This window comes from Neovison vison, chromosome 6 (assembly GCF_020171115.1).
Source record: "Neovison vison isolate M4711 chromosome 6, ASM_NN_V1, whole genome shotgun sequence".
Lineage (NCBI taxonomy): Eukaryota > Metazoa > Chordata > Mammalia > Carnivora > Mustelidae > Neogale > Neogale vison.
In genome coordinates this window covers 258,404-275,502 of record NC_058096.1, presented here as the reverse complement: position 1 = coordinate 275,502, position 17,099 = coordinate 258,404, and the positions used below count along the sequence as shown (strand labels likewise).

At 54.9% G+C, this 17,099-nt stretch overlaps 1 protein-coding gene across 8 annotated transcripts in view; it reads left to right on the top strand.

The window, feature by feature from the left end:
- The window catches only part of PCNT (pericentrin), a 110,285-nt gene that overhangs the window by 69,690 nt on the left and 23,496 nt on the right, over positions 1-17,099 (top strand). For all 8 annotated transcript variants that reach the window (XM_044250746.1, XM_044250751.1, XM_044250750.1 and 5 more), the window contains 8 exons: positions 149-355; positions 1,463-1,609; positions 1,833-1,985; positions 2,903-2,995; positions 4,426-5,250; positions 6,193-6,384; positions 12,934-13,641; positions 14,478-14,580. In XM_044250746.1, coding sequence (XP_044106681.1) covers positions 149-355; positions 1,463-1,609; positions 1,833-1,985; positions 2,903-2,995; positions 4,426-5,250; positions 6,193-6,384; positions 12,934-13,641; positions 14,478-14,580 — 2,428 coding nt within the window. The remainder of the gene's footprint in view (positions 1-148; positions 356-1,462; positions 1,610-1,832; positions 1,986-2,902; positions 2,996-4,425; positions 5,251-6,192; positions 6,385-12,933; positions 13,642-14,477; positions 14,581-17,099) is intronic.

Genomic DNA, 17,099 nt, shown 5'->3' with positions numbered 1-17,099 from the left:
GCTTCCCCACCTCTGTCTCTGGGCTCCGGGAGCCCCTCCCCGCAGACAGGCTCATGGGGGTCAGTGTGCGCTCCGCCGCGGGCCGCGCTTCCCTCTACAGAGATCGCGGTTTTCACTCCTGCATTTCTTAGTGTTTTTGTTATTTTAGGTTAAATTGTTACAAGAAAAGTTGCAAGAGAAATCAGATGGGTTTAATGAGTTGGCCGCGAAGAAGGAGTTGGTGGACAGACAGATGTTAGTCCAGGACGAGGAGATCCGGCGTCTGGAGGAGACCAATGCCAGCTGCAGGAGGGAGGCGGCCGCGCTGCGGGAGGAGCTGGAGAGGCAGAGGGACTCGGTGAAAGCCTTGCAGCAGGTGCCGCACCGCCCCCGCCCCCGCCCCAGCCTCCGAGGGAAGCGTCTCCTGGGCCCCCCGTGCTTCAGTCACTCCCAGCCCGTCCCTCCGGCCACCAGGCCTCACCCACCCACAGGCCGCCTGTTCTCGGGCTCCCTTGTTCACACACCGTCAGCCTGGAGGTGGCATCGGCCCCGTGGCCGAGGGGCTCGGTCCCTTCCGGGGTCGTTCCCACATCCGGTTGGATCAGGTTCAGCTGACTTGCTAGAGCGGCTGACAGATCCCAGGGAAACCTGGACTTCCTGTGAAAGGGTAGAACTCAGGAGCAGCCAGGTGGAGGGGGCGGGCCGCGGGGGGAGGGCAGTGGGGCCCCTGGGCCCCCTCCAGGCGCGCCACCGGCACGTTTCCCCGGCCCAGGAGCTCCCTAAACCCAGTCTTCGGGGTTCTTGTGGGGGCTTCACTCCCCAGAGGTCGGGGGTGGCAGCGGAGCTGAAAGACCCCTTCTGATCTCTCCATCCCTCCTCCCTGCTCCCTTCACCCCTACTCCCTCCACCCGTGCTCCCTCCACCCTGCTCCCTTCACCCCTACTCCCTCCACACCTGCTCCCTCCACCCCTGCTCCCTCCATCCCTCCTTTCTCCCCTTAGCGAACATTTCCTGAGCGTATCAGATGCTCCAGGTGGAGGCAATGCCCTTTTTCCTTCTACAAAGTTGAACCACTTTTGTAACTTTTTTACTTGTTGTGACTAATTTTTCCCTAGTAAATGTCCTTTGGAAACACCTTGAGGAGATGTTAATGTGCATTGTACAGATGCACAACGTCATCGTCAGTCGCTGTCCTGTCCTTGGACAGGTTCTTCACTTTGTTTCCTCTTGTTGCCGTGACAGCCGTAGTCTAGAGACTGTTGCGCACCTTCTTGAATAATTAGCGGTGGCATCGCGGGCACACGCCGTCTTCACCAGGGGCGCTCTGGGGCGCAGCCGGCGTGTGGCTCTCACGGTGGGCGCACACAGGCACGCTCCGCGGAGCACCGGGGAGGTCTGAGGGCACGGTGCATTCCTACCACAGTTCGAGGCCCCCGATTCCCGAGATACTTACGGAGAATAAACCTCCTTTTCTTCTCCTCAGGATAAGGCGGCGCTGGAGGAGCAGCTGATGAGCCAATTGCTTCTGGTGTCCACTCTGCAACCCGGGCCTCCCGCAGGCAGCCGTCCCGAGGGCCCCGACGTCCAGTTAGACGCTGTGCAGAGCGCGCTCCGGCAGCGAGAGCATGAGGCAAGTGGGGGGCTCCGGGGCTCCGCCCGCTCGGGGCTGCTGTTGGGGCGGGATCCCCACCCGGTCTGCGAACGGCTTGTGACGGCTGGAGGGCTCCGTGATTTTCAGTTACAAAACAGTGATGACTCTTCGTGGCGTGCACTTTTAAATATTTTAAAGTAATTTTAGTACCGAGGAGTGGCAGAATCGGAGATCATCTGCAGCATTTTCTGTTGTACTGAAGGTGTTGGACCTACGCGAGCAGCTGGAGACGATCAGAGACGACTCTGCGTGTGACAGCGACGAGGTGCTACGCCGGAACGCGAAGCTGGGGGCGCAGCGCGGCCGAGCCGCCGGCGGCGCGCGGGAGCTTGCGGAGGAGAACGCCGGCCTGAAGGTAAACCGGGTCGCCCGCCCGGACCCCCGCAGGGGTGGTGCTCCTGGCAGGGCTGTGGCCCGCCGGGGCCGGAGCTCAAGGACGCACGCGCTGTCCGTGTGTAGGAGGCGCTGACCTTCCGTACTGAGGTCGGCAGCCGGGGTGGAGCCCAGAGCCACCAAAGGGGACAGTGGCCCGCGTCCCTCCTGCGCATCCTCCGCACCCGGCTTACGGCTCTGAGAGCCCGTGTTTTAGAAGAGAGACGCACCTGTCCGATGGCAGAAGCCGTCATGAGGAAATAAACCATCAGCGTTGGCCTGATTTGGGTCATGAAAGGGTTACCCTGTTGTAGGAGAGGTGACTTGTGCTAAGTACTTGCTCACAGTTAACCTCTCGTCAGAGCAGGATGAGAAGGAGCCGGGTTGGTCGGCTGGTCGTGCAGTGGACGTGGGGGCAGCAGGAGAGCCTCGGACTCCCACACGGGGCTTCATCTCTCGCCCCAGCACCATGCCCTGAGCAGGAATCAAGTCAGGCGCTTAACCAACCAAGCCGCCCAGCACTCTCCTGTAGAACGGTTTTTAAATCTGTCATCTTAATCTGACGTGCTTTAGTGGGGAGTCGAGTTGTAGAGAAATGGCCCGAGTGCCGAGCCCTTGCTGGCGCCCAGCAGCTGTCGGAGTGAGCGGAAGGCGCCGGAAGACCCTCGGCCTGTGCTTTGTGTGGGCGCTCCCAGGCCACGCGTGTGACGTCCGTGTGTGACGTCCGTGGCAGCAGGGTGTGGGCCAGTGGCAGGCAGCAGGCATCTCTCCGGGGGGTTTCCTGCTTCTTCCGTGGGAACGGGAGACCGTTCTCACGCTGAGTTGCGGGCAGGCGGGTGCTTCCCGCGCTCGGGCCCCGTTTCGTCGGCACGGCTATGGCCGGTTACTGTGTCCCCGCAGGCGTTCCTTCAGAGCAAAGAGGAGGAGATCGTGCGTGGGAGCGAGCAGCTCGGGGCACCGCGGGCCAGCGTGGGAGGTGGCACGCTTGGTGAGGTAGGCCTTTCCCGGCGCCACACACCCAGACCACAGTCCTGCACCGGAACCGCGCTGGTCGAGGGATGAGCGCCCCTGCTGACCGCCCTGGGGTGGGGGCTCTCGGGCCTCGGCCCTCTGTAGGGCCCCGCTTGGAGCGGAGCTGCCTCAGGCTGCGCGAGACCTCCCGGAGACCTGAGGTGCTCCTGTCGCACGTGTCCAGCCGTGTCCTCCGTTCCCAGCCTGCGCGGTTTTCCTGGTTTGGGGCAACCAGTGTTGCCCCTCGCTGGCCTTGCCTGCCCCATCTGCCCGGAACACCGGAGGAGTCGTCTTGGTTTTGGGGTTACAACCACCTCCCGTGCTGGTTTCTGTTTGTGTGGTGGTGGGGCTGCTCTGTGGTGGGTGCCTGGAGCGGCGAGTGGTACGCCCAGGTCGTGAGCGGACGGCATCACTGCTGAGACTCCCGTCGGTGCTCCAGAAGTGCGGGGCGCCCCGGAGCTGGCCGTGAGTCTCGCCTGAGCGCCAGAGTGCCCTCGGCTAACTGGACTGGTCACAGCCGAGCTCGGAGATGCACAGGTGTGTGTCCTAGGACCGCTCATGGCATCGAAGTCACAACCAGAAAGCCATCTGTTTTCTTGCTTCTGTGTTCAGTATGGGCCAGATTTGATCTTGAGTTTAAAGGCACGAGGTGGTACTAATGAAACCAAGAATTATTACGAAACCCTCGACTTTTGGGAAGCAGACATTGGAGTGTGAGAAATTGGCTGAGGATCGTCCGCTGAGCCTGAGTCGGTCCGTGTCACTGGTGGTTCAGCCTCACGAGAACGGAGCTTGAGCTTTGCTGATGACCGTTTCCACCTGACTTCCTACTTTCCGTCTTCGTAGTCTTGGCGGGATATTGAACGTCTGAATGTTAGTTGTGTTAGCTCCAGAGTTCGCGTGAGCACAGTCCTACCTTACGGTTGTGGAGGCCGGCACTAAGCGGCACGAGGCAAAGTTGCTCCGACACGTGAGGGGCCCCAGCCCTCGGCCTGGAGCAGCCAGGGTGGCCGTGACCGAGACCCTGTGGCCCCCTCCATGCGCCTTGGTCCTGGCCGTCGGCACTGCTCGTTCCCAAGCCCGTTTCCTTGCTTGGTTCCTCTAGTGTTAGACGGATCCCTAGTGATTTTTACTCATGATTTATAAAGTTTAAATACAAAGAACACACATGCCGAAGGTGAAAAGTGGCCGGTCTGCGCCCCCCTGCCTGCAGCGGGGGTGGCACGGTACGTGTCGGACGCGGCAAGTGTCCGAGCAGGCGGCTGGGCGGCCGCTGTGTGACTCCGAGCGGCTCGGTGCACCTGCCGTGCCCGAGTGCAGCACCAGGGCAATTCCGGGGGGTCGTCCGCAGGCTGAGGAGAGACCCTGAAGGGGAAGCCTGGCTTTGTCCTCTGACCGTGCTTCCTCCCCAGGTCCCGTGGGACAGGAGCTCCGAGGTCGAGGAGCTGAGATCCATCATCGAGAACCTGCGCGAGAACCAGCAGCGCCTGCAGAGAGAGAAGGCGGAGGAGACGGAGCGTCTGCACGAGGTCATCGAGAGGCTGCAGAGAGAGCTCTCGCTCGGGGGGCCCGCGGGGCCTGGGGCTGAGAGCGGCCGGCCGCCGGCCGTCCCCACCGTGGGACCCGAGGCGTTGGCGGCGGCGGGGGCCACGGGCCAGCTGCTCGTGGAGCAGGAGCGCAGGCACGGCCAGGCCCTGGAGGCCCTGCAGCAGCGGCTGCGGGCTGCGGAGGAGGCCGCCGCGACGCAGCTGGCGGACCTGGAGCGCTGCGCGGCCCGCGGGGAGGCGCAGGTCCGGGGCCTGGCCGCTCAGGTCCAGGCCTTCGAAGCCGCCCTGGAGGCCAAGGAGGCCAGGATCGCGGAAAGGGACTCAGAGATCGACGCCATGAAGCGGCAGAAACTGGCCCAATCGGCGGAGCTGGAGACCCTCCTGGCGGCCTTTTCCCGCTTCCGCCTGGCGCTGGAGCAGCAGCCGCTGGCCGCCGAGACCGAGGGCGAGCCCCCCGAGCTGCGGCGGCTGCGGGCCCGGTGTGTCCGCCTGGGCCGCCAGCTGCAGCTGCTGCACCTCCGCTTCCTCAGCTGCCAGGGGCAGCCGGATGGGCAGCAGGCGCCGCGGGTTCACCTGCACCCTCGTGTGGAGGGCCGCCCCCAGGGCCAGGGCCCCAGGGCCGCAGGGGCCTCGTGGGACGAAGAGTCACCGCTGCCCACAGACCTGCAGGGCCAGGCTGGGGACACACAGGTGAGCTGTGCTCCCTCCTGCCCGTGTGCCGGAGGCCTGTTGTCTGTGTGGGGGGCGCGGGGGACACGGGCGCGCGGGGGGCGTGGGGGCACATGGGTCCAGGGGTGTGCGGGGCATGCGGGGGCACGTGGGGGTGGGCACGGGTTTGGGGGGTGGGGAGTACGGGCACACACGCAGAGCCAGCAGGCCCTTGGCGCCTGTGAGAGGCCCCGACGCAGGCCGCGGGTGGCCAGGCACTGGGGCTGGACCAGAGGGGGCTACGGGTTCTCTGCAGAACCTCCCGTTGCGGGTCTTCTGTCTGTAAGCTGGAGCCGGTGTCCTTTCTGTGGCAGCGGGGGCTGTGGTTTCGTAGGCAGCTCCTGGTGCGTCGAGTGGAGCTGAGGCTCGGGGCTCCTGGGTGTGGTTAGGCGCACAGAAGCTCGGGTTTCAGACCGTGCTTAGACGCTGAAACCGGACCGGAAGGTTCCCTGTTTCAGGCAGCTCTCACCTACCATTGTTGTCACTCGAGGCTTTCGGAGCCCGTGGCTGGGAGCGTCCGATGAGACGGAGAGGCTGTGGCTTGCGCAGGCTCCCTGGGTTTTCCTTCCTGGGCGCGCGTCAAGCTCCAGTCACGCTGGGACGAGCTGCACTTTGCTTGTGAGGAGACGCCACGCTTCGCCGCCCGCTGCCTTGTGCCACTCCCGCTGGCCCGTGCGTCGTGGGGTGGCCCAGCTGGGGCTGTGCCCTGACCTGTGGTGGCCGTGTGCAAGCAGGACTGTGGGGCGCGGCTCTGGTCTGATTTAGGAGATGCATAGGAGACGGGGACGCTCCCTCGGGGTCCTGCCGGCTGACGCGTCCGCTCCAGAGCTCCAAGAGCCCGAGGGAGCCCAGGGACGGGGCTCGGGGCACGTCAGACTCCGGTGCCTCTAGCTTCATTGTCGATGTTTCCTCTGTTCGCTGTAGCGTGCAGCTCCCGAGGACTTGGAGCCGGCCGAGGCCCCAGGGTGCTTCCGCCACCCGGCTCTGCACAGACGGGACAGCGTGATGTCGGTGCTGGCCGCGTGCCAGAAGCAGCTGCAGTCGGAGCTGCTCTTGGCGGAGACCGAGATGCACGTGAGGACGGAGGACGGCGGCCAAGGGCCGGGAGGGGTGCAGGTACGTGGCACGCCGCCGTGCTGTGCACGGGCAGAGACGTCCCTGACGCTTTTGCGGAGGGGACGTGCACGTTACACAGGACAGCTGCCCTCTCGGGTCCTTCCGCTCGTCTGTTCAGATCGGTCCTGAACTTCTGTACCTTCGCTGGGGAAACCCTCTACCTCTCCCCCGCGGTCTCTCGGCCTGTGGAGACGAGCCGTCGCGTACTTTCCAGCAACGATGCAAGTAGGACTTGATGGCACTGCGAGGCCGGTCTCTGGGTGTTCTGGGAGGACAGGTGGCCCACACGGCTGCTCTGTGGCTCAAGGCCTTTGTCACCAGCGTCGGTTGCTTCGAAAGGCTCTTGTTTATTTTTTGGACCGCAGGGTTTTTTCCTCCGTACTTTGGTTCATGCTCCCGGCAGAGAAGAGCGCAGTGATCAAGAATGCAACCGTTTGGGGTTCCGGTCACCGCGAGGGCTGCCCCAGGAGAGCCGACCTGTCTTTTCCTGTGGGGAAGGCTGCACGCTGGCCACGTCAGGGCTCGCAGGGTCGAGATGTTCTGAACATAGGAAGTGGCTGGCTGGTTGGGAGGTTTTCCTAAGTGCAGTGGCAAAGTGTGCTTCGATCCGTGGCCTGCTTGGGCCCAGGATCTCCTGAGCCTCCCGTAAACCTGCTGGTGTAGACGTTGCGCAGTTTGACAAGAACGTTCCCACTCTCCCTGCCCGAGAACTCTTCTGGAACGTGCCGTATGCACCACAGTCCTGCTGTAAAATGAGGTGGTTCTGGATTCTGCAGGGACCGGTCCAGTGGCCTCAGAGCGGGTGTGGGGCCTGTGCCTGCGGTTTTGATAGAAGATGCTCGGCCGTGGCTTTATGTGTTTATCAGACCCTGCGGGGCATTTAGTTCGCTGGAGAGGCCTTTCTGACTCTGCCCTGCAAACTCCTCACTGCCCTTGGGATACAAACATTTGTTTGAATTCTTACGGGAAAGCTCAGCTGTGTGATTATGAGCTGGTTGCCAGATTCTTAGCAGTTACACACAGACAGGGAAATTGCAGATTCACTCCATAAGTCACAATTTTATATTATTCTTTCTTTTTTTCTTATCTTTTAGTTTTTAAGTGATCAGTACGCCCAGTGTTGGGCTTGAATTTGTGACCCTGAAATCAAGAGCCCCATGCCCTTTTTCCCTTTAAAAAAAAAAAAAGGAAAAATGCTATTGTTTTAAGTAAACTACCACAGAAGTAGGTTAGGACAGTTGCCTTTTTAGTGTATGTAGTAAAATACATGCAACCGAAGAGTTATATTTTAACCACTTTTTAAAAAAGAAAGACTTTTATTTTTGGGGTCCCCTGGCGACTCAGTCATTTGAGCATCTGACTCTTGGTTTTGGCTCACGTCATGATCTTGGGGTGGTGAGATGGAGCCCCGCATTGGGCCTCGTGCTTCTGGGAGTCTGCTTGGATTCCCTCTTCTCTCCCTCCCTCATGTTTTCTCTCTCTCAGATGGAAAAACAATTTTTTTTTGAAAAAAATTTTTTTTTAAGATTTTATTTATTTATTTGACAGAGACAGAGATTACAAGCAGGCAGAGAGGCAGCAGAGAGAGAGGGAAGCAGGCTCCCTGCTGAGCAGAGAGCCCCATGTGGGGCTCGATCCCAGGACCCTGAGATCATGACCTGAGCCAAAGGCAGAGGCTTAACCCCCTGAGCCACCCAGGCGCCCCTGAAAAATAAGTCTTAAAAAAGATTTTATTTTTTGGTAAGTGATCTCTACATCCAACCTGGGGCTTGCTTAGAACCCAGAGACCAGCAGGTGTAGGCTCCACGCACTGAGCCAGCTGGGTGCCCCCCATCTTAACCGTTTTTTTTTTTTTTTTAAAGATTTTATGTATTAGAGAGAGGGTGAAAGAGCAGGAGCTGGGGCAGGGGCTGGGGGGAGGCGTGGGAGTGTTAGGGGGGATCAGACCCCCTGCGAGCCCTTGCCCACCCTTAGCCCTGGGGCTCCAGGATCATGACCTGAGCTGAAGGCCGCTGCTTAGCAGACTGAGCCCCCGACCGACACCTCACTGCTTGGATCACTGCAGCTTGGTTGTAAGTTCTGAAGTCAGACAATTATAATCCTCCAGCTTTGTTCTTTTCCAGGACTGTGTTGATTCTCTGAATTTTAGGATGGGTTTTTCTGTTTCTGCAAAAAACATCCTTAGAATTTTTACAGGGATTGTTTTGAACCTGTCGGTCACTGTTAGCATTGACACCCTGACACCAGTAGGCCTTTCAGTCCGTGTGTGTGAAACGTGTTTCTGCTTATTTCTCTTCTGTAATTTGTCTCATCAGTGTTTTATAGTTTGCTTGTACAAAACTTTCATCTCCTTGGTTCAGTGAATTCTTTTCTTCTCTTTTGTTGCTATTGTAAATGGAATTGTTTTCTTCATTTTTTCAGGTTGCTTATTGTTGGTGTGTAGAAATACGACTGATTTTTTGTGTGTTTACTTTGTATCCTGTTACTTTGCTGAATTGGTATATTAATTCTAATGGGGTTTTTCTTACAATTTTTTTTTAAAGATTTTATTTATTTATTCGACAGACAGAGATCACAAGCAGGCAGAGAGGCAGACAGAGAGAGAGAAGGAAGCAGGCTCCCCTCTGAGCAGAGAGCCCGATGCGGGGCCCGATCCCAGGACCCTGAGATCATGACCTGAGCCGAAGGCAGAGGCTTAACCCACTGAGCCACCCAGGCACCCCTCTAATGGGGTTTTTCTTAATGTACAATCATACTATCTTGGAACATAGATAATTTCAGTTCTTCCTTTCCAACTTGGACCCATTTTACGTCTTTTTCCTTACAAAATTGCTCTGACTGGAAGGTCCAGTACTGTGCTGAAGGGAGGTGCTGAAAGCGGGAGTTCTCACTTTGTTCCTGGTGTTGGAGGAAGATGTTTTAGTCTGTCACCATTGAGTACGAGGTTCACTGCATGTTTTCATGCATGGGTTTTATATGTTAGGGTAGTTTTCTTTCAGTATGTTGACTGTCTTTATAATGGAGAGTCTTGAACTTTGTCAGACACATTTTCTGCACCAATTGAGACAATCGCGTGACTTTTTTCTCCTTCGTTTTACTAATGTGTATTATGTAGACTGGTTTTCCTATGTTGAACTGTCTTTACATTCCAGGAGTAAATACTGCTTGGTTAGAGTTTATAATCCCTTTAGTGTGGTACTGAATTCAGTTTGCTAGTAGCATTTTAGAATTTTTTGTATCAAAGTTCATAGGGGATATTGGTCTGTAGTTTTCGTTTTTGTAGTTTCTTTCTCTAGCTTTAGGATCAAGGTAATGCTGGGCTCTTGCCATGAGTCTGGAAGCAACCTCATGCTTCCATCTTTTTTCTTTCAAAGATTTTGTTAATTTATTTGACAGAGATCACGTGCGCATATGGGGGGGAAGAGGAGGAGACACCCCACTGAGCATGAACCTGAAGTGGGACTTGTGATCTCCCACGGACTGAGACCATGACCTGAGTTGAAATCAGGAGTCAGACTCCCAACTGACTATGCCACCCGGGTGCCCCAGGATCATGTGTTTTTATCCTTTCTGCTGATCTCTGTCTTTGATTGGAGAGATTAATCCGCTTATATTTAAAGCAATTATGGATAAAGAAGCATATATTTTTGTCATTTTGCTCTGTTTCCTATATGGCTAATATAGCTTTTTTTTGTTCTGATTTCCTGCATTACTGTATTCTCTTGTGCTTACTTGACATTTTATACTGAAATCTTTAAGTTCCTTTTTCATTTCTTTATGTATATACTATAGCTGTGTGTGTGTGTGTTGGGGGGGGTTTCTGTTAGGCATTACATTCAGAATCCAGCATTATAACACTGTGGTTTGAATTTACACCAGCCTAACTCTTGAAAACTGTTTCTTTTTAGCTCTGCCCCACCCTTTTTGGTTTTTGTTGTGACCAAGTACATTTTTTTTTTAAAGATTTATTTATTTGACAGACACAGATCACAAGTAGGCAGAGAGGCAGGCAGAGAGAGAGGAAGGGAAGCAGGTTCCCCGCTGAGCAGAGAGCCTGATGGGGACTCGATCCCAGGACCCTGAGATCATGACCTGAGCCGAAGGCAGCGGCTTAACCCACTGAGCCACCCAGGCGCCCACCAAGTACATTTTTATACCTGTGTGCCTCACAGGATAAACTAATGATTGTTTTATATTCGTTAATTTTTTAAGTTATGTAGAAAAAAAATGTGGAGTTACAAACTGAAGTTAATAATACTGACTTTTAGACCATTAACTTTTTAAAAATGTATCTTTTAAATCACGGTGAAAACAAAATGTGGAGTTGCAAACCACTGTCATAACAGCATGAACTTTTAAAAAAATTCATGTGTTTGAACAATCCGTGTTCTGTTTCAGGCACACCGTCGTATACACTGGCTTTCCTTGTGCTTGCTCTTACCTTTACTGAGGTCTTTACTTTGCCACGGGACCTTGAGTCAGCACCTCTGGCGACCTGGTGTCGGCCGCACAGATGCAGCTGCAGGGCAGGGGGAGTGGTCACAAACTCTTGCTTTTACTGACCTGGGAGTGTCTGAATTTCTTCCTCACTCTCAAGGACGGTTTCGCTGGATGTTGGATTTGTCGCTGACAGGGTTTTTTCTTTCTGCACTCGGAATACGCCGAGTTGCTGTTCTCCGGCCGCCACGGTCTCTGAGGAGAAACCTGGTGGTGATGTTACTGAGGACCCTTGTATGTGACAAGTCAGTTAGAGCCTTTAGCTTTTATGCATCTGGTTGTCACCTAGCTTGGTGCGTCTCTCTTTGAATTCGTCTTTTTTGGGGTTTGTTCAGTTTCTTGGATGTTTATATTTGTGTCTTTCATCAATTCTGGGAACTTTTCGTCAGTCTGTCCTCAGATATTCTCTCAGCCGCCTTTCTCTCGTCCTCTGGGACTCCACAATGCGTATGTTGGTCCGCTTGCTGCTGTCCCACAGGTCCCTTAGTCTGAATTCACTTTTATCAATCTTCTCCTCTTTTTTCCCTCAGACAGGATCATTTCCATTATTGTCTTTAAGTTCAGTTCTTTCTCTTCCTCAAATCTGTCTTTGAATCCCTTTAGTAAATTTTTTTTTAAATATTTTATTTATTTATTTGACAGAGAGAGAGATCACAAGTAGGCAGAGAGGCAGGCAGAGGGGGAGGAGGAAGCAGGCTCCCCGCTGAGCAGAGAGCCCGATGCGGGACTCGATCCCAGGACCCTGAGATCATGACCTGAGCCGAAGGCAGCGGCCCAACCCACTGAGCCACCCAGGCGCCCCCTTTAGTAAATTTTTAATTTTAATTATTCTACTTTTCTGCTTTGCAATTTCTTTTTGGTTTCTTTAGATTTTCCTCTCTCCTTTGATATTTCTACTTTGTTTACACATCACTTTCTTGATCTTCTCCACATCTTCCTGTAGTTCCTCAAATGTCTTCATGACTGTTGTCTTAACGTTTTTGGCTAGTAGATCCGACATTGGGTCTTTTTCTGGGACAGTTCCTTTGGGTTTGTTTTCTTTCTTTGAATATAGGCCATACTTTCCTATTTCCTTATATGCCTTGGGATACTTTTTTTTCTGGTATGTGTTTGCACAGTGAACATTTGAGTCTACTGTGTATTTGGAAATCTGAATCTCCTACTTACTCATAATTTGCTATTTTTTGTTTTTGTTGTTTTTAGTTGTAGACTGTCTCTGTGCTGAGGATCAGCTTGAAGTTTAAACTTCAGGTCTCTTCAGATATTTTCTTAGTTTGCACCTTCACCTGAGCACATGCAGTGTACTTTCTCATTTCCTCTCTATATGCAGTTGTTTTTTTAATGTTCTAGTGTTTAGTTTTTCCTCAAAAAGAAAAATGCTGTGGTGGGGAAGAAGGACAGTTTCCCTTTAAATCCTCTGGTGGTCACTTCAGCCGGAGGGGTAGGGGCCACAACAACGGCTTCCCACCACTTTGCCTGTGGGCTGCGATCAGAAGCCGAAGCAGAGCACAGATGCCCAATGTTTGGAGGACAGGGTCCTTTTTTGCCCTGTTGGTGTGTAGAAACCAACCAGGTGCTGCAGGCTGTGTGCGAGATGCTCCAGGAGTAGGCGCACCCCAGCCTGCCGAGGGGCTGGAGGTCCAGGGATGGGTAGCTGCTGCTGTGCTAAGAGCTGGAACTGACCCAGACTGACTCAGCTTACCCTCCAAGCCTCCCCCTGGAAGTTGCGAGCCTTGGACAGACTCCAGAGTTATAACAGCAGGCACGGTTCTGCCAGCGCAGATGCCTGGGCAGGAGACAGATTCCTGTTGCTTCCTGCTCTTCCATCTTCCCAGAGTCCTTTGCAGCAGTCAGCTCATAGGCAAGGAGCTCTCAGCTGTGATTCTGTCTTTCATGGAGTTAAAAAAGCTTGAAATCTCCACCCAAGCGCTCATCGTGGAGGCTTCTTCTCAAGGGCTCAGGCAGTTCTGAAACTAGCTTATAGAAACCAGACAGATATGACTAGGTGTGATTCAATTATTTCACTTTATGCCTCTTCATTTTTACATGCAGAATAAGGGAAAACTACTGGAAGATTGTCAGCCATGGAAAGTTGGTCTCCTAAGTCAGGTGAAAGAACTTCAAGAAAAGTTGAACCATTTGCTGTATTCTGTGAACTTCCAGAACATTGAGACAGAGGATTTCAGACTTCAGCCAGTGGCATCTCCACGTGCTCTAGAAAACAGTTGGAGTGATTGTTCTGATAATGGTGAAGAAACGGATAAATCTCTTGTTGATGCGTCTCGTATCGAGAAAACCACATGTGATCTAATCAACCTCAGTGGAAGTCAGGATCCACTGATAAAAAATGAAATGTCGGATGTTCCCGAGCAAGACCAGGTTGATTTGCAGGACGGGTCACCTTGTTTACAAGCAGGCTTCCACGGTGGCTCCCGTGACCTGGCCCATCCTGAGAGGCCCGGGCCCTTGAAGAACGCACTCCGGGGAATGGATCTGTCCTCCTGGAGCTCGCCGGAGGTTGTCAGGAAGGACTCGACCCTTGAGCCTGCACCCAGCCTGCCCCTGACGCCGTGCTCAGACTCCCTGAGCTTGGACGCCTCCCTGCAGGACAGGACCGGTGCCTCACTGCAGGCAGACCAGGTGGAGCTGCTTGGGTACCTGGGTGGGTCAGCAGCAGGAAAGGCCTCCACGTGGGCAGCATCTCCCTTGGCTGCAGATAGGGCGCCCTCCGCTGACCGCCATGTGCAGTGGATGTCTGTGGTGAGTGGTCTTCTGGGGCCGCTGCCCTGGTTTGGCGTCCTCGGGTTGCCCAGGCCCCAGAGTGTTCCCATGGGGGTGTGTCCGCAGCGTCTGCGGTATCATAGCTGCAGCCATTGTTGGCTCATCTCCTCACGGGGCCAGCGGCCCTGGCGCGGGTGTGCACGGCAGTCCCCTGGTCAGCCATGTTTAGGGACAGCTGCAGCTCCAGCCCCAGTCGCTTGTAATATGAATAGTTAGAGGACTTGAGGTATCCCTGAAAGTACGTGTGATGCACGAGTCCTGCTCAGATGTGCCAGGCCTCCGTGCGCTCCTAGCGCGGCCTCGAGCAGTGCGGCCCCAAACCCGCCTGCGCATGTAGTTGTTCAGGTTCTTGGTCTAGGGCGGGTTTTCTAGATGGGTTTTCGGTTGTATTTCTTACAAGGTTCTACATCTAATGGTAATTAATCTCAAAAAGTTATTTTTGAGATGGATTGTGTCTTTTTGTACGGAATAATATTGAGATTTTGCACATCCTGGGTTAGATAAAATAAAAAACAAGTTACAGGGAACATGATGCCTGAGATACCCGTGCACACACTACCACGGAACTGGTTTCTAATCTGAGATGTTTGCTGGTGACTCCTTTAAAATAGTCCTAGAGAACTGTGGCCGGGTTTGTTTAACTTCTTAGAAGCACATGATTTCAGTGCGTTCCCAGGCGTGAAACACTCTTACTTGGGTTCTGTGTGGGAAAATGATCAGTTCAGGCCTTAGAAAGTTTCCGTCTGGCTAGTTCAGCTCCCTGATGTGATAAGTTGTTATTTTATGACCATTTAAAAACTTGCCTGTTTGAACAGGAGAAAGATGTTGAAGATTTTATTGTAACATCTCTTGACGCTCAAGAAAAGCCCAGAACCTGTCCTCTCGGGTTTGAAGGGAAAAACAACGGAAGTGAAAACAGTGAGTCCATCTTTTTTCTTTTTTTAACTGTTAAGGTTTCAGGGAACCACGGGCCCTCCAGGCTGGCGTTTGCTACACCTGCAGGTGCAGCCTGGCCGTGCCTGCCTCCCTCTCCTCCCTGTGCTGAGTGGCACTCGAAGGCCTGAGGTCTTGTTCTTCTGGAAAACCCAACTGGGCACCTTCAAAACCTGCACTCCGCACCCAGACCTCCTCGTGGCCCACGGCAGCATCTCAACTACAGACCCTCCTCAGATTTTGCCACTCTCCCGTCGGCGCCCTTCACGGGAGGGGTGCTGCGCGTTACGAGGCACTCGGGTGTCCCTTGCTGACCACCGCAGTGTGGGAGGGAGGCTATGCCGTCTGGACTGGAGAGGAAGCCCTTTGCCAGCAGGTCCTGAATCTCGTCAGGGTCTGTGGCAACGTCGTCAGCGTGGGGGTCCCCGGTGTCCGGAGAGTGTGCACACCAATGCCGTGGCCTTCCAGGGCACCCCGGCACGAGGCCTGTGTCCGTTGGACCCCTTGGTGTCTGCCAGGCTTTGTTCAGATTTCCCGATTTTGACTGCCTGGTGTCGGGCGGGAGACTGCGTGGACCTCGTGCCGTGATCTCGTTTCTGACTCGGACCCGCTCGTGTTGGTCTCCAGGCGTGAGTGTGGCCTGGGTCATCATTAGGATGGTTGCCAAAGCACAGCCTCCTAGCTTTGTCCTTCTCTGACTGGTTTTCCCAAGTCCGTCACCTCCTGAGATGTTTCCACTTTTTATAAGAAAGTCATCATTGACTCAACTCGGTGCTTTTGAAAACGAGACCGCAAAGGCGAGTTCATGGGCATTTCCGCTTGTGCTCAGTGGGGCCAGCGACCTCCTAATTCTAGTTTTGAGTTACTCCATGTGCTGAGTTCCTGGTCTAAGAATCAAGCGGTTCTGCAAGGTGCCCCCCAGCCCCCCGGCCAAACCACCATTCCCTGAGGACGCCACGTTTAACTTCGGGAAGTGTGTGTGGTATTTATTTCTAAATTCCATTTGCTGGTTCCAGCAACATGTGTAAACTTCTGGCTGCCAGGTCTCCTCATACGTCCCTTCTGGGTCTTTGTAAGGTGGCCCCGTCGTCCTGTCCTGTCCGCACACCCCAGGGTGTGTGTGTGTCGAGCGCACGGGTCACCTGCCCGCAGAGCCTCGGGGACGGGGTCCTCTCGCAGACAGCTGGTTTTCCTTTCTCGTGGCCTCCCTCCTGTTCTCCGTCATGGGTCCCGCCCCACTGTCCACGAGCATGGGTGTGCGCTGCCCACGCGGCCGTCCCCCTCTGAATGTGCCGCCTCCGCTCTCCGGGTCAGACCCCTTGTCCCTCCTTCGTGCCCCTCATTTAAGTACTCTGCTCTCTAGAAGCGTTTGCAGAGAAAGCGTGTGTGAGGTGGGTTGTCAGAATTTCCGCATCTTCCAGCGAGCGTGGATAGTTTGGGCTTGGTGCAGACTTGCAGGGGAGAAGTCAGGTTCCCGCAGGCCCCAGCAGGTCTGACCAGTGTCCCAGAGCCTGGCGTCGCGAAGCAGGGCGGCCACCACGTGACTCCACACGCCTGGCCGCAGCCTTCCCCCTGAACAGGCCTCGTTGCTCCTTGGGTCCTACCCGTGGCTCTCATCTTGCTGTACTTCTGTCGCCCACGGAACTGATTTTCTTACTTTCTCACTTTGTTTCCATTTCTTTGTACTTTTGTTTTATTTGATAATAAAGGTTCTTAAAAGAAGCTTTTAAGGAATTATTTCTTAAGCTTGGAAGTAAATGTTTTCATTCTGCTGGGTCTTAACTTCAAAGAGCTCTTCTTTCGTATTCTCTGGTCCTTTTTCTTGACAATTCCTTGTTGCGTCGACTGACTTCTCTGGAGATGTTCTGGTTTTCTGATGTTTCCTGTGTCGGCTTCACCGGCTCCTCCGGCCGCCTCTGAGCCCCTGTTCCACACTGTCTTCTGAGCAGCCCTTGGCGTGTCTGAGAACTCAGACCCCCAGCAGGGTGCACGTGGGCAGCTGCGCTCCCAGGTCTGTGCGAGGCGCCCCAGCCCGGTCAGAGAAGCAGCTGCAGACGCCGAGCTTGCTTTTCCCTGGATGCCTCCCTCTGCTTTCCGAGCCTCTGCAAGGCTCAGGGACGTGCCGCGTCCGTCAGACACATTTGCGGCTCCTCTCTGAGGCCCCACCGTGGGGTTTCTGGCATCTGGAGCCCTCAACACCAGAGGGCTCCCCCGTCCAGCCTGGCTGGTCTCAGGGCTGGCCTCCAAACACCCCCATCAGGCTCCCCTTTACCTGGCCAGATCCTTGCTGCTTGACCTGCCGCCCGCACACGGCCCTGCAGTTGGTACCATGCGTCTCCTGTCCCCCGTCTTCTCTCCGTGTGCCTGAGTGGAGTCCTGCCCTGTCTTTGTCCCTTCCTGGGGTGTGGAAGTATGGATCCCACACACGTGTGTCAGCCCAGGTGCTTCTGGCAGGAGCCCTGTGGGCTTGGGGTCCTGTCTTTGGGGGATGAGGAAACCCACTC